At 38.5% G+C, this 15,196-nt stretch overlaps 1 protein-coding gene across 2 annotated transcripts in view; it reads left to right on the forward strand.

The window, feature by feature from the left end:
• Nucleotides 1-15,196, forward strand: part of MTM1 (myotubularin 1) — a 42,382-nt gene that overhangs the window by 17,972 nt on the left and 9,214 nt on the right. For both annotated transcript variants that reach the window (XM_036402201.1, XM_036402202.1), the window contains exons 8-12: nucleotides 5,802-5,885; nucleotides 7,015-7,164; nucleotides 8,955-9,143; nucleotides 12,173-12,358; nucleotides 13,394-13,600. In XM_036402201.1, the coding sequence (XP_036258094.1) occupies nucleotides 5,802-5,885; nucleotides 7,015-7,164; nucleotides 8,955-9,143; nucleotides 12,173-12,358; nucleotides 13,394-13,600 (816 nt within the window). The remainder of the gene's footprint in view (nucleotides 1-5,801; nucleotides 5,886-7,014; nucleotides 7,165-8,954; nucleotides 9,144-12,172; nucleotides 12,359-13,393; nucleotides 13,601-15,196) is intronic.

Here is a 15,196-nt window from a genome sequence, read left to right on the forward strand (position 1 = left end):
ATGCTTGTACATCTTTGCAGTGGAAAGAAGATCTCATCAGACAATAAAGTTCTAATGCTTTACTGTCCTGATTTTTATCTGTATTTTTATATTTTATATCATATTTTTATATGATTGATTTTCAGCTGTAGTGGAACTTTATCCTAAGAGCTGATCCTAAACAGGAACTGGCAGAGATGCCTTGCTTCTGTTTTCTTCATGTTGTTCCATTCTTGTACAAATGGATGGTAAATAAAACCCAAAAGATAATTTCTGACTGCAATGTACTTACTGTTTTCAAGATTTGTCTCCATCACCATCCCAACAGCAGTGTTTGAGAGCCTGTAATAAATCACAACTGTTCCTCTCTGCCTCAGCATTGTCCTTGGTGCTTACTTTCAGAAGCTGATTCTTGTCTGTCTCCAGTTTGAGCATAGGTTGGGTTCAGATATCCTTGAATCAGTAACACAAAGTAAAATCTGATAGCTCATCTGACTGACAGCTTAGTTGATGGGAAGCAAGCAGCTGCTGTTGCTATTTGCAAACTTGTGCTAATTGAAAGAAAATTGTTGCTGAAAGTGTTTGCTTTTTTTTTAACGTTTGGAAAAATAAAAGAAAATAGCCAACTTCCCCCCCAAATGAGATGTTTTAGTACACCACAAAAGATGAGATATATTTGGTCTCTGTAGTTTAGTTTCTACAAAGCAGCTGCTTCACTTCCTGATCTTACCATGAAAGTACACATCTTCATTTTTATAAGATTGTTCAGCACCAGGGTATCTGCACAGTCTGTGTTTATTCCTAACCCCAGTAGGTCTGTGGGAATGCCCATTTTGGTGAGCTCTGGTGGCTGTGCTGGCTGACTGGAACTGCTCTGATGTCACTGCTCCTCCTGGCCATGTAAAATGTCTGAGGCTTGGCTCACACCAGTGCTGCTGCTGGATCTGCAGAGATGACTTCAGCTGGAGCAAGGCTGGCAAAGGGGTGGCAAGCTCTGACAGAGCACCTGAATTTGCAAAGAACCCCTTGGCTTGAGGCTTTGTTCCCCGTGTCATATCAGAGCAGGGCAGCAGTGGTGTGAGGTGACAGTGTTCACAAACTTATACCAGCACTACAATGTCTGCTCTTAGTTTTTAGATCAACAGGTAAGATGTAACTGGCTAGGTTGTAGTAATGGCATACTAAACATCATTAATAATGGCAAGGATTATGATGTATTTATTTTTAAATACACTGAGAAACTTTCAACCTTTACAGTGAGTAAAAAGTAATTTATTACATGTAAAAAGCGTACATCAGTGAGTTAGAAATAGAAAATGCAACGGATTTTCTTCACAGGTGTGTGGCACCTTGTTATTCTAGTTCTGCTGCTTTCTTCTTTTGCAATGCATAGATTGGTCAAAGATTTCCTAGATTGTGTCTACATTATATATTCATGTACAAGTCTAACATGTATTTATGTGCTGTGATTCCATGAAGAGTAAATATGTAGCTATTGTATTTATATTGATATTTATATATTTACATTACATTTATATTGCCAGACTGCTTACTAAACTGTAATTGTCAGATTGCAGATGCTTTCTCCTTTACCTCACAGAACTATGTTGTGTTTTGAGCAACCAGTGTATTACATATTATTTTTGTGCACTACATGAGAAGGAGAAATTGAATGTTAAAGACAAGCACTCTATCTGTAGGAGGCTTAAAAATAGAGACTGTATTGAAATTGTTGGTTAACACCTGCAAGGAAGTAAACTATTATTTGCATAGTGAAGCATAAAAAGTAGCTTACCAAAAATGTTAAGCCTTGTCTGTATCCTTCTCTTTCTTTAGTATAGTTTTAGTTTAGTATTCTTTACTATAATAGAATATCATAAAATAATAAATCAGCCTTCTGAGAACATGGAGTCAGATTCTCATCTCTCACCTCATCCTGGGGACCCTCACAAACACCACAAGGGAAGGATTAACAATGAGAGAAGGAATTGAATTCTGTGTGTGTAGAGGGAAGAAAAAATGAATGGAGGTCAGGGTGGAGACTCTGAGTACCTAAAGTATTATTTGGGGAGAAGGAGGATCTAGGAGGGATGTACCGTAGATTTGAAGGGAAGATGTGTGAAGAAGGCATAGAACGAACCAACCTTTAATTAGTGTGGTATTTGAAAGGCTTTCCTGGGTGAGTGATGGTGCCCTGAGAGGGGCTGGCAGGGTTCCTGCCTTGGGCACCAGGCCATCCCGAGCCCTGCTCGTGTGGCTCTGCTCTGCCCTTGCTCTGCCCTCTGCATCTGAAGGCTATAAATAAAATACCCACCCAGCTGCTCTGTACCCAGTGTGGGACCTCCCTGCTTCCCTCCCCACATGCAAGTGTGTGTGACGGGCTCTAATGTGAAGGAGCCTGTATCCACAAAAAGCTAAGCTGTGTAATTTTACTAAGATAGCACCTCTCAAATTTTACATCAGGTGATGAAGAGAACCTATGCATGTTGTATTATGAATGGCATAATTTCTCCTTCCTGTTTATTTCTGTTCCATTTGCCTGCTGCACTGTAGAATTGCACTCAGATTTCATGTACTGTGAGGTGAAAGCTTCAGCAGCGTTGAGTTAATCAAGACATAAATATACAAACATACTGCATTTAATCTGTAATCTTGGATTATTCAGGACAAAAGTAGAAATATGTGGGTCATTAGTGCAGATGTGAAGCTAGCCTGAACTATAGCAAACCCTTCTGGGATCTAACTAATGTATTTATCACATTTACTTGTTCACTATAATGTGGTTTATTAGTTTAGTTGCATTAGAATAATAAAATACCCAATTCAATAAAAAATGTTATTCAGTAGAAATTATATTGCTCATTATCACATTTTCTTTCAAACAAAAATAAGTCATGTCCAAACACGTGCTAAATAAGGCTTGTACTGACACAGGTCAGAAAATGTAACTGTATCCAAGCCTATATCTTATGTTAAGTATATGATTCTAGTGGTTATAAGTGTGGATTGCTTGTTACAGTCAGGGTAAACTGTAATTAAAAATTAAATAGACCTATATGAATTGAGTGTAACTGTATGTAGAGTATTGCATCTGTGTATCTCCTACTCTGTTTTAATGACAACTTAACCCAGCCATAATTGTGTATTTTGTTGGGAGAAGTGGGCCTAAGGTAGGGTGGGGATGTTGCTGTGTTTCCAACGACAGCAGTTAGTAGTTCTTGAGTAGTATAATGCAGGAGTTTTCTCTGAATTGTTCACATAAAAATCTGAGTCCAAAGTTTTCTCCATACACCTTTGCATTCATTGTAGTGTTCTCTGATTTGTTAAGACTTCAGGTTTTTGCTGGTTGATCTATTCTACTAAAGATTTTTTTTTTTTAATTGAGCAACATAGGAGGAATTTGTAGTACCTGAAATATCAGCAAAACTGATGAAGAATAATTGTCTACTTAAACAGCTAAGGGCTGTGTGACTGTAAGCTTTGGTAGCAGATGTGGTAAAGCTGCTGTAGCCAAGCATTTTAAATGACTCATGCTGTACAGAGTAGGACATTGTTCTTTCAGAAAGGATTCAATCCATCCCCTCATGCATAATAAATTTAACCCTGGTTTTTAAAAGATGAAAACAAAATGCACTTTTTCCTCTGTCTTGTGGATTTTTTGTGGGTGACATGAGCAGCATAGCTGCCATTTATTTTTAGTTCAGAACAACACCTTTTTTTTATTTTTGTCAGTAAAAACCTGTTCTATGTAGCAGCTATCACAGTGCACTGTAATAAACTCATGAGTTTTACTTACCAGGGCTTCAGATGGGTAATTTTTACTTTCTCATGAGGAAACTTGCAGTAAGTAGGAACTTAAATAAAATACTTATTCCTGCCTTTAAGACATCTTAGGTGACCTGTTAGGATTCCAGTGTTTCTGTTTCATACTGTTCTAAGATTCTCCTTTGTCTCTGGGTCCTTGGTGAATTCTTAGCATAGTTGCTCTTTGGGATATAGCAAATTCCTTTGGGAGGAGGGGATGGTTCTTGTGTGCAGCTGTGTATTAATAGTTCAGCAAATCAGTTGCATCTACTGCTTCAGATAGTGATATTCCCATTTTGCTGTATTCCTTGTTTGCAATTAAACAGCCTTTTTCAGGTTTTTAAATAACTTTTGATACTTGCATCTACTTTTAATGAAATGGGTTTTTTTCTGGGAGAGTAGATGTCCACCTCTTCATCTCTTCCCTCTGTACCACTTGACCATTTGAGGGCAGTTTACTTAGTAAAAATAATTTATAATGTTTACTTGCACCGAAGGGTCTGCCTCTTTAAAAGTTGTAAAGACATTCAGAAAATAAAACTAGGCAATGCAGTGTTTACTTCTGCAAACTTGCCAATGAGTGCTTTTGTTCAAAATAGGGATTTAATTTAAAATTCTAGTTTGTAAAACTAGTGACATAAAGCATCTTGAGTGAGCAGTAACATCTTTTTAAAATATTTGTTTGCTTGAACTACATGAGAAGAAACCTCCTTCTGAGGGGGATTCAGTTTTGTGTTTTGATATGAGCTGTTCAGTGTTTAAAGCAGTGTAACTTATTGGGCTGAGCAGGATTGCCCAGAGCCTTCCTAAGGTTCAAAGCCTCCTCTTGGAGGGGTGGGGGTGGTGCAGGTTTGAAGAATTCCCTTCACTCTGGACCTTTGTAGGTGGAATCACAGCACCTTAGACCACAAGTTTTTTTTCTTGCTGACTGGGTTTTCTGCATGTGTGGGATGTTCAGTTTAGTGTTCGGTTTCCCCTTCTAAGGTTTTTGAATAGCTCAGGGACTTTCAGCTGTTTTGTTACAGATGGGCTATGATGGGCTCTGCACTGTTTCTGGTCTGTGTGCTGTTGCTCAGTTAGCTCAGCTCAACATATTCTCTTTTGTGTTTTCTTTTTCTTTTTTCTTCTTTTTTCTTTTTTTTGTTTGAAACAACTTTGTTTCTTGCTGCTTTTGGTATCTGAAGAGTTTGTCAGCCACCAAAATCAACTTTCTCAATATAAACATTCCTCTTGCTTTCATCCTAAACTATAAAACAAACCAAGGGAGGAGAAGGGGGTTAGTTAGGTAATACAGCCCACTTGGAATTTGTTGGAAGGAGAAGGAAGATGAAAGGTATGAGGAACTTGCTGGAATGCTCAGTGAGGCTGCTCTGCTGTATAAATGAATTGTGAGAGCAAGTAATAAAGCAAGTAAAAAGTAAGTAATGTAAGCAGCTAACAATTTCATTTTCAATGGCAACTTTTTCATTTTCATGGAGTTTTGCAGTAATTGGGATTTCTCTTAGTAAATATCAGTTGGGGAGAGGATGCAGAAGGGCAGCTGCTTCCTAGTGGCAATGAATAGCAATTAAAACCTTTTTCCACTTTGAATTTACCATCTAATGTTGTATGTTGTAATTGAGGCTGTGCCTATTGGAGAAATTTGGTGAGAAGACAGTGGTTTATTTAGTGATAATGTGAAAAATATGGGAAATAAACCATTCTAAAACATTTCAATCTCCTGACAGTAAGAAAGAAAAAAATCCAACCAGCTAACCTTTATAATTTCTATTTTTTTTGTTACCTGGTAACTGTTGTGATATTTTCATTATTTTCATTACCAGAGCTGTATTTTTTGTTACTTGTTCTTTGCTCCATAGTCTTTCACATACCAGATATAAATAGAGAGAATGGGGCTGCCACAGAGCAGTCAGCCCTATTTTATGCTTGTGAGCATTGGGGTATAACTGATGATGTGCCCTCATATTTGCCATTTGCAGTTAGAGTTTGGTGTAAGAAGCTTCTTGTATATCTTACAGCCTTTTTTTGCCTTTGTAAATGAAGAAAAGTTTCCTGAAAATGGGTGGATGGTGTACAACCCAATGTCTGAATACAGGAGACAGGTGAGTTATTACAGTTGCCATTGCCTGGTGCTTTCACATTTCCCAGCCTGCATAGAGAAATTACTGTTTGTACATTTCTCTTATCAGCTGTTGGGAGAGGATGGAATTGCAACTTGAAGAAAAGTAAAGGAAAGAAATAAAACACTTGAGCCTTTAAAAAAACACTAGAATGTCACAGGAAGGTAATCTTTGCTCTGAAGGAAGTTATTGATGCCTCTTCCAATGTGCCACTGATTAGTGAGCACAGGTGGGGAGAATGTGCCAAATATGTAACTGTAGTGTCCTAAACATAGATTGGATTTGTTCTTCTTCCCAAAATGAAGTGGGGAAAAAAATCCAGCTTGTTTTAGAAACAGCATTGCTTTACAGAAATTATAGATGTCTATGAGTATTCTTCCTTGCTCTTTATGTGATCTTGGAAAAATATCAATGAAAGAGGATGATATTTCATTTTAAAATGTCTGTTAGATAACTAAAGTATGACATTAAAAAAATAAATAGCCAACAATAAGAACTTCCTTAATTTTTTTACCCTCTGTAGTTTTTTTGGTTCATGGTTAGAAGCCTAAGGCCCAAAAAAGGTAAAATACAAACACCTATACAAACCCCACTGGGCATGTGTGGAGGACTTGGCAGTATTTCTCCTGGAAATGCCTTACTGGTCAGAGTGCAACTAGGAGATATTCTTTCTCTGTAAGAAAGTTACCCTGAATCTTACTTTTAACCTGATGGTAGTACCAGGCTACAGGGAAGAAAGGTTATAGTGCAACTTTCTCCTCCACTGTCTTTCTTCACCAGGCAAGGTGGAAAGCAAAGCTTTAGGCAAGGAGAGAAGGTAATTTTCTTTCCTCAATCCCACAGTTAAAGAAATACATCTCCTAGTTTCAGTCATTGTTTTGAAGTTACTATAAGGCTAGAATTGTGTGCATAAGGGTATGAGATGGCTCTGCAGCTGTTTAAGGCTGTGAATCCATCTGCAATGAGCTGGTAATCTTTTCTGCTTCTATTCCTTTGACATGGTACTTAGTTAAATTGTTGCTGTGTGGCCATAATGTCATGTAAAATTCAGAAGCAGACTTACTACTTGTTCAGCCAAAACCACATGGGCTAACTGCATGTTGTGTTTTAGGGGCTGCCCAACGAGCGGTGGCGGGTGACTTTCATCAACGAGCACTACGGGCTGTGTGACACGTACCCATCGCTCCTGGTCGTGCCCTACAACGCCACAGATGAGGATCTCAAGAAGGTTGCTGCCTTTAGGTCCCGAAATAGAATCCCGGTGGGTATTGGCTGGTGGAACTTTCCTGAAAGTGTAGCTAGTTTTAGGTTACATCCAGACAACTTCTTGCTGAACATGACGCAGAGGATGCTTTTTTTTTTTTTTTGAAAGTGGTTGTGGCAAAATAATTTTGATTGGCTGGTGGTTTTCACTGCTTGAAACTGGTATCTTGGTCAAGCCACATTTCCGTTTTTCCCCCGTCACCCATGACAGCTTCATTGGTTTTAACTTGACTTGCCCAGTAACAGTGGCCAGCAGTGCAGTTTCCCTTGATGAGGAAGGAGCCTTACTGCCATATGCACTGGTTACTATTGCTGAATGCCCATAAAAAGTAATCACAAATGTTGTTCTGCAAGCAAACCACATGGCATTTATACATAGTTGCACTGGTCAGTTCTAAAATAAGGCCTCATGCATAGTCTCTTTAGTGAATTCTTGGGCTTTTTAATCTGTAGAATAAGAGAAACCCATTTGACTTCTTGAGTTGCTGTAATGAAAATTCTATGAGGTGAGAGAATTTTTGTATATCAGCTCTTTATAGCACCATAGAAAATAAAATTTCTATCCTAATACTTGTTTTAACTGGTATTTCCCTTTGGCAAACTCGGAAGATGTGCTGGATTCTTAGACAGTATCAGAAAGCTGCTTCAAATCTGTTTCAAACAGATGCACAGCTCAATATGACAGATATTTATCAGATATGGTATTTACTGACAGACTAGGTCTATAATTAAAAATTTACTATACACACATATCTGTATAATATGTAATGTGTATAGAATACATATGTGTAATGTATAGCCTATGCATATAGTTCTAATAACCTAATGGTGTCGTCCCTGTCACCTCAGAATTCATGACAGGCCTTTTGGTATGCCTGTACAGCAAGTAATTACCTTGGTAATAGTAATTTTATTAAAATAGTAATTTTAAATAGTAATTTTATTCTTGTCAAGAAATAGCCACTTGTCCTCACCCCTTCTCCCCCCCTGCCAGGTCTTGTTTCTGATCTACACCTCAGGAATGAACAGTTTGTGAGGGTTGGATTTTGGAGGGTTTTTTGTTTGAACTCTGATCTTCTTTTACTCTGTAACCCACAACCTGTGGAGTGGGTGAGAATACTGTTTCTTAATATTTTTCAACAATGAAATTGCGGTTTTTTGCCTGCTTCTTGGGTTTCTTGCTTATCTTTAATCTCTGGCACTGCATCTGTTCCCTGGGCAGCTCACTGTCTTTTGTGGCAAGTCCTCTCTGGCTCAGAACAACAAAGACAGCATGTGCTTCGCTCCAGTGCCTTCTCTTTGTAAAGAGGGCTGAGGAACAAAATGTGCTTTTAAGAGAAGAGAAATCATTCAAGATACTGCAGGAAAGTTCAACTTCCCTTCCTTATCCAAAAAGGGGAAAAGTTGTTCTTGTAGAATTGAAGCATCTTAGTCACCATTTCTACAATCAGTTCATTTTCCTGGGTTGATTTTAGTTTCAGCAGAGATTGCTGTGTTTGTTACTAGTTTACTTTTAAGGATATTTGTGTAACCTAAGACTTGTAGGAAAATATTAAAATACTTTGGATTATATAGGTAAGTATGATTTCAGCAAGCATTAAATATGTAAGAGAACTCTTTGGAAGATTATTATTAAATCTTATAGGGCTAGAAGCAGTTGAGATGTCAAGGGATGGTATTTTGGAGAAATAAAAAGAAGATTTAATTTTCAGTGTCTATTTTAAAGAATACAGCTTTAAGCTATGATTTCGTCACTAAAATGAGTTTCCTTGGCTGCCATGTGGCCAGGTTCTCTCGTGGATTCACCCAGAGACCCAAGCTGTCATCATGCGCTGCAGTCAGCCCCTGGTGGGAATGAGCGGCAAGCGGAACAAGGATGATGAAAGGTACCTCGATATCATCAGGGAGGCCAACGGGCAGATCTCCAAACTCACCATCTATGATGCAAGGCCCAATGTCAATGCTGTTGCAAACAAGGTAAACAGATGCTTCTAATGTCCTGGTTTTGAAGAGAGTGAGGAGGAGACTTTGCAGTTTTCTGTGAGGAGGTTTTGGGGAATAGTAGTAATCTTAATGTAGATAAATTTACATAATCAACTACTGAGCCTCAAGGCCATGAAAGGACATGAGTGTCTAAAGTAGGTCCCTGAGCAGAGTTTCAGGACCATATGTGAATTTCCAGACACGTTTTACTGTGTCTGTTCTCAGCCAAGCACAGATTCTAGCATGGGACTGAAGTTGGGCATGACTGCACTCTGCACTGGTCTGTAGAGCATTACCCCTGTTGGAATGACAGGCCACCTCTGTGCATCCTGCAGATGCACTGGGAGAATTGCTTTCTAGAAAGGATGTGTGCATAAAGCCAAGCCCACTGACAGGCATCCTTTGTTTGGGTCTTCCTAACTGTTACATGGTCTACTTCAGACCTATCCTGGCATCCATCAAATAAAGAGAAAGTGATAAATAAGTTGAGTGTTTGCAGTGTAAAGTAGTATGGGTATGATCTTGGATACCTTCGTACCTGTTGTTCTTCCCCGGGTGCTTGCAGTTGGTAAGTACAGAAACAGTGTTTTCATTGGGTAAGGTGACTGTTTCTTTATGGTCAAAACCTAAATGGGATCAGAATCATACTAGCCCAGGCTGGAACAGATCTTGAAAAATCATCTCCTCTAACCTGTCAGGAAGAAAAGGTATGCCTGTGGGTTGCTTTCTCCTCTGCTTCCCCTTCAGCTTGTTGAGGATTAGACTATTTAGGCAAGCTCAGATAATGCCAGTACACTGTATCAGTGTTGTTTTTGGCATGGAGCACAGTAGACATGGATGTGCTCCATCTTTATATGCAAAAACCATGTTAGGTGAAGGACCCAAGTTTAATGCTTTTGTCATAAGAGAATGTGCCACACCTGGGGATAGTCCCTTAGCAAACACACATGAAGGGACATGCTCTTCAGTGCTTACTAGTGAAGGTGTGTGTCTGCACAGCAAAGAGCTTCAGCTGAGCTCAAGAGTGTTTGAGACCTGAGTGAAAGTACAAGTGTTCTTATCTGGAGAGAAGGAATTCCAGCTTCCGAATAGTCCTGTGGAACAAAGCAAACACCAGTTTAGTGAAATGAGTCCTCTTCAGTGTTTGTGCTGAAAGGAATATGAAATGGTAAAAGTTGTTTGCATCTAAGAGGTTTATGTGTAACAAATGTTAAGTTGCTTTCACGAATAACAATAATAATTCAAGGGGGACAATAATACTGGCAGTTTGCTCTGTGCAAGTTAGGTGTACAGCCCTATTTGTACCTGTACAGCCTTCTCTATAATACAGAATGTAGTTTGTTAAGCTTTGATACTATGTTTGTGTGCATAGCACACATTCTTTCACAGACTCTGTCCTAGGGGCTGTTTTAACCTGATGGTTTGTATTTTGAGGGTCTGCCTCAATTGTTTGCATTTGACTGTACAAATCCCATTATCCTTTGCACACTGAATTTTTATGGGTGAACAAAACATGTCATCATTCTGTTTACCTTTTGGAAAGATTGTCAGTTGCATCTTTGAAACAAACGGGGTAAAAATTGAGTTTGTACAAGAACTGCAGAAAAGTTTAAGGTAATGTCTTATAGACAAACTTGGTATGTACATGTTTTAATTAATTCTTCATATATCTAAATATGAAATGCTCAATCAGAGCAGTAGACACAGTAGGGTACATTCCTGGGTCTGAGGGAGAATGACATAAAAAGTGCAAAGCAGTGTTGATCAGCTCTGAAAATATTTTATGAGCAACTGTGAAGATTTGTCTAAGCAAAATTTTGGGCTGTGCTACTCATGGACTCCTGTGTTTCTTGTACATAGGTCAAGACAGTCAGGAGCTGCAGCAGCCCTGATGCTGAAATTACAGTCATACCTCACAAAGACTTCATAACAATCAAAGAAAAGAGAAAAATACACTCATTGCTTCTTTCACTGCAGAGCCTGACAGCTCTGATAATAACCCAACATCTGAGATAAGAGATAGAATAGAACACAGATACTGTGCTGCTGTACAGCAGTGTTGGTGGCACTCATGGGGAAAGGCTACACTGTGCTTTAGGCTCTTGTCTGATGTATAGCTGGTGGCTGCAATGGCATATAAAGGCAAAATATATTTATCCAAATTTTATGGCATGTTTTTGCTGTCTGCAGGAAATGCTGCAATTTTGCAGCGCTCTGAGCTTGAGGGAGCTGGTGATGTTTAGTCTGAAGAAAAGGAGGCTCAGGAGGGACCTTATCACTTTATACAGCTGCCTGAAAGGAGGGTGCAGCCAGGTGGGGGTCAGGCTCTTCTCCGGAGTAACAAGTGATGGGGCAAGAGTAAATGGCCTCAAGATGCACCAGGAGAAGTTTAAATTGGATATCAGGGAAATTTTATTTCTAGAAAGGCTGTCCAGGGAAGTGGTTGAATCACTGTCCCTTGAAGTATTTAAAAGATGTGGCACTTGGGGGTGTGGTTTACTGGTGGGCTTGGCACTGTGGATTAATGGTTGGACTCAATGATCTTAAAGGTCTTTTCCAAGCCAAACAATTTCATGTTTATCTTTGGAAAGTCTCATTGGTGGCTGTGTGCCCTTAAATATGTGTGGGTTTTCTGCTTCCTTTTGTGACCAGGCACATCCTCTGTATTGGTGATGGTTAAATGTTTTGAAAGAGCAGCAGCAGAGCAGAGTTTTCACTCTTTAATATCTTAACAGTCTAAATATGTGTTTAGTCTTCAGCACTAAAATGAAGTTTTAGAAAGTTTAAAGTAAGCTTTAATGTTGTTGCTAATTTACTTCTTAAAGACAGAATCTTAGATTCTTGAACATCATTTTTAAATTAAAGGTATCTTATACTTAACTGAACTCTTAAATTTAAATTTATTTGGCCAAACATTTTATCACTTTTGTCTATTTCCATGTCAAATGGCATTCATTCCTTTCTTGCTCTGTTGAAAAGAGTGTATATATGACTAAAGTTAATTTCAGATCTCTTGTTTGTAGGCAACTGGGGGAGGATATGAAGGTGAAGATGCATATCCCAATGCAGAACTTACCTTCTTGGACATTCATAACATTCATGTCATGCGGGAATCTTTGAAGAAGCTGAAGGACATTGTTTATCCTAATGTGGAAGAATCACACTGGTTGTCAAGTCTGGAATCAACCCATTGGTTAGAACATATAAAGGTAATTTTTTCTTGGTTGTTTGAAAGATGTTTGTCCAAATCTGTCAGGTCATACTGGCTTTCTTTGCTAAGCTTTGAAATAGTCCTAGAATACATCAAACTACTTGGACTACACAAACAACATCTCTGAGTGTTGGCTTTTTTTGCCAACTAATGTTAGAGTATGTTATGAGACTCATAACTAAGCAACAGGTGAAACTGAGTGTTTGTTGCATGCCTCAAGTTAAGAGTCTTTAGTAGAAGAATGCATTCTTAGTCTGATTGGCTTTACATGCATGAGAACTGATTTATTTTGGTTTCTTGCAATACAGGCCTGCAAATGACTGTCATAGTGAGATATTAGTAAATACTTTAGTTTTCAGTGTGTATGTGACTTTATTTTGTGAATTACAGTTTTGTAAATAAATCTTGTAAATTTATTTGTAAATTTTGTACTTTTCATCTGGTAGCACAAATAAAATACTTAAGCTGGTAATTCACCAGTGTTCTTACTAGTTGACCTTTGGATCTTTTGCCTCATGCACAGCTGTGCAAAAGTAATTAGAGTATTATGTAATGAATCCTACTTGATAAAATTTTCATCTTAATTTAATAGTTGGAAAATAAGTATATTAGAAGGGTGCAAGCTCCTTTTTCCAACAACTGAGATAATTCAGTCATTTAGTTCAAAGAAAGGAGTCAAATGAAATAACACTGAATTTTTAGAGAGTATATCCTATGGTAAATCCCCTCTTTCTTTGAAAAAGAAGCTTATGTTCTTTGGTTTATCATGGTTACTGTTTTCTGCCCCATTTTTTAAGAATTTGCTGTGAGATGAATTTGATCTTACTAAGGGATTAGGGAACCAATCAGTTTCTCTATTTTTATGCAAGAAATTCACTTGATCATCTAGAAAATTCTTTTCCAATTAACTACACTGCTCTTTTCAGGTCTTTTAATGGAAACAGCATTATTTCAGATACAAAGAAATCACTGTAGAGTTGTAATTAGAGCAGAATTAAGCTGTGTTTTGTTTGGTGTGTGTTGCTCTGGCCAGCTGGTGCTGACAGGAGCCATCCAGGTGGCAGACAAGGTGTCATCAGGCCGGAGCTCGGTGCTGGTTCACTGCAGCGACGGCTGGGACCGCACGGCTCAGCTCACCTCCCTGGCCATGCTCATGCTGGACAGCTACTACAGAACCATCCAAGGCTTTGAAGTTCTGGTGCAGAAAGAGTGGATCAGCTTTGGACACAAGTTTGCATCGGTAAGAATTAGAAGATAATTGCTAAGACTGTGCGGTATTAACTTTTTGAAAAGCTCCAGTGTTAAACTGCTTGCTTTGCATCAGGGTTTGATAATTCCTTTCATTATTTTTGAACTTGGATTTAAAACATTTCCAGGTAAACTGAGCAGAAGTTTTAGGTTTGGACCTGTTTGATCAATATTTTCTTGCTATTCTTTCTCTGAGAACTCATATGTTGTCCTTTGCATCCTTTAAAAGCATGGAATTGTGATGGTGCTTGCAGGGGTCTTAGGATGAGGGAAGAGACAAGGATCTGACTCCATGTTTCAGAAGGCTTGATTTATTATTTTATGGTATATATTATATTAAAACTATACTAAAAGAATAGAAGAAAGGATTTCATCAGAAGGCTAGCTAAGAATAGAAAAGGAATGGAATGATAACAAAAGCTTGTGTCTTGGACAGGGAGAGTGAGTCCGAGCCAGCTGACTGTGATTGGCCATTAATTAGAAACAACCACAGATCCACCTGTTGCATTCCACAGCAGCAGATAATCATTGTTTACATTTTGTTCCTGAGGCCTCTCAGCTTCTCAGGAGAAAAAATCCTAAAGAAAGGATTTTTCAGAAAATGTCATGGCTACATGGAATTGCTAGGGTCACTGTGATTATTGAGAAAATACAGAGGCAGAAAGAAAATAAGGAGGCAGAAAAATTGTGTCCTTTCAAATTCTTCAGCTGAAGATCAGATAAAGCTGGGACATGAGGTTCTCCATCACTCTTTCTTTGGACTGTTTTGACTGTCACAAGGAGCAGATGAATGAGTTTGACCAGTGTCTTCTAAGAGAGATTTTGCATGCGGATTCCCAAATATTCTAAACTTGTTGTAATAGCTCCCAAGAGGCTGTCATTGGTAATGCTGGCTTAATTTCTGTTCAGTTGTCTTCTGGGCAGAAGGTTAGAAGCTAAGAAGGTTCAAGTAGTTGCTTCCATAGGAAGTCCTTAATATTTCACAGGTATGTGAATAATTTTCACAGAAAATTCACAGAATATTCTGGGTAGGAAGGGATCCTGTTCATCCTTTTTTGTGTTAGAAAACTTTTCAAAGTCTTAGTGGAACTTCTTCTAAATGTGGCAGCTAACCATTTAACCAGGAAATCTACATGAGGAACCTGGAGGAGCAGATTAGGTTGCCGTGGAGACTGCCTGTTACTTACTATAAACAGTACAACAGTGTTGCTTGTAGGAGCTGAACCTTGTAATTCACAGTAAAAAGTTTCTACAACTTCACTAGGAGTTACTTGCATGGATATTTTGTCCCTAGTGGAATATTCTAAAGATATTAATATTGCTAAAATTCAGAAAATAGGCAATCTGGAAAAAATCAAGAAATGGAAAAATCTACCTACCTGTGTGTTTCATGCCCGTTTTACATTTACAATCATGTAGGAGTGTTGTAGTCCTTTGGAAATCCATGTATAGCTACTCAGCATAAATCACCTCACCATTTACATGTGCTTGTAGGCTGTGGCAGTTTCTGACCTGACATTCAAAAGGTGCTTTGAGGCTTAGGAGGTTTGTATTTTGGGTGTTGGGAGTAGTCTGGTTTTTTGTGTAC

Source organism: Molothrus ater, chromosome 14, assembly GCF_012460135.2.
Source record: "Molothrus ater isolate BHLD 08-10-18 breed brown headed cowbird chromosome 14, BPBGC_Mater_1.1, whole genome shotgun sequence".
NCBI lineage: Eukaryota > Metazoa > Chordata > Aves > Passeriformes > Icteridae > Molothrus > Molothrus ater.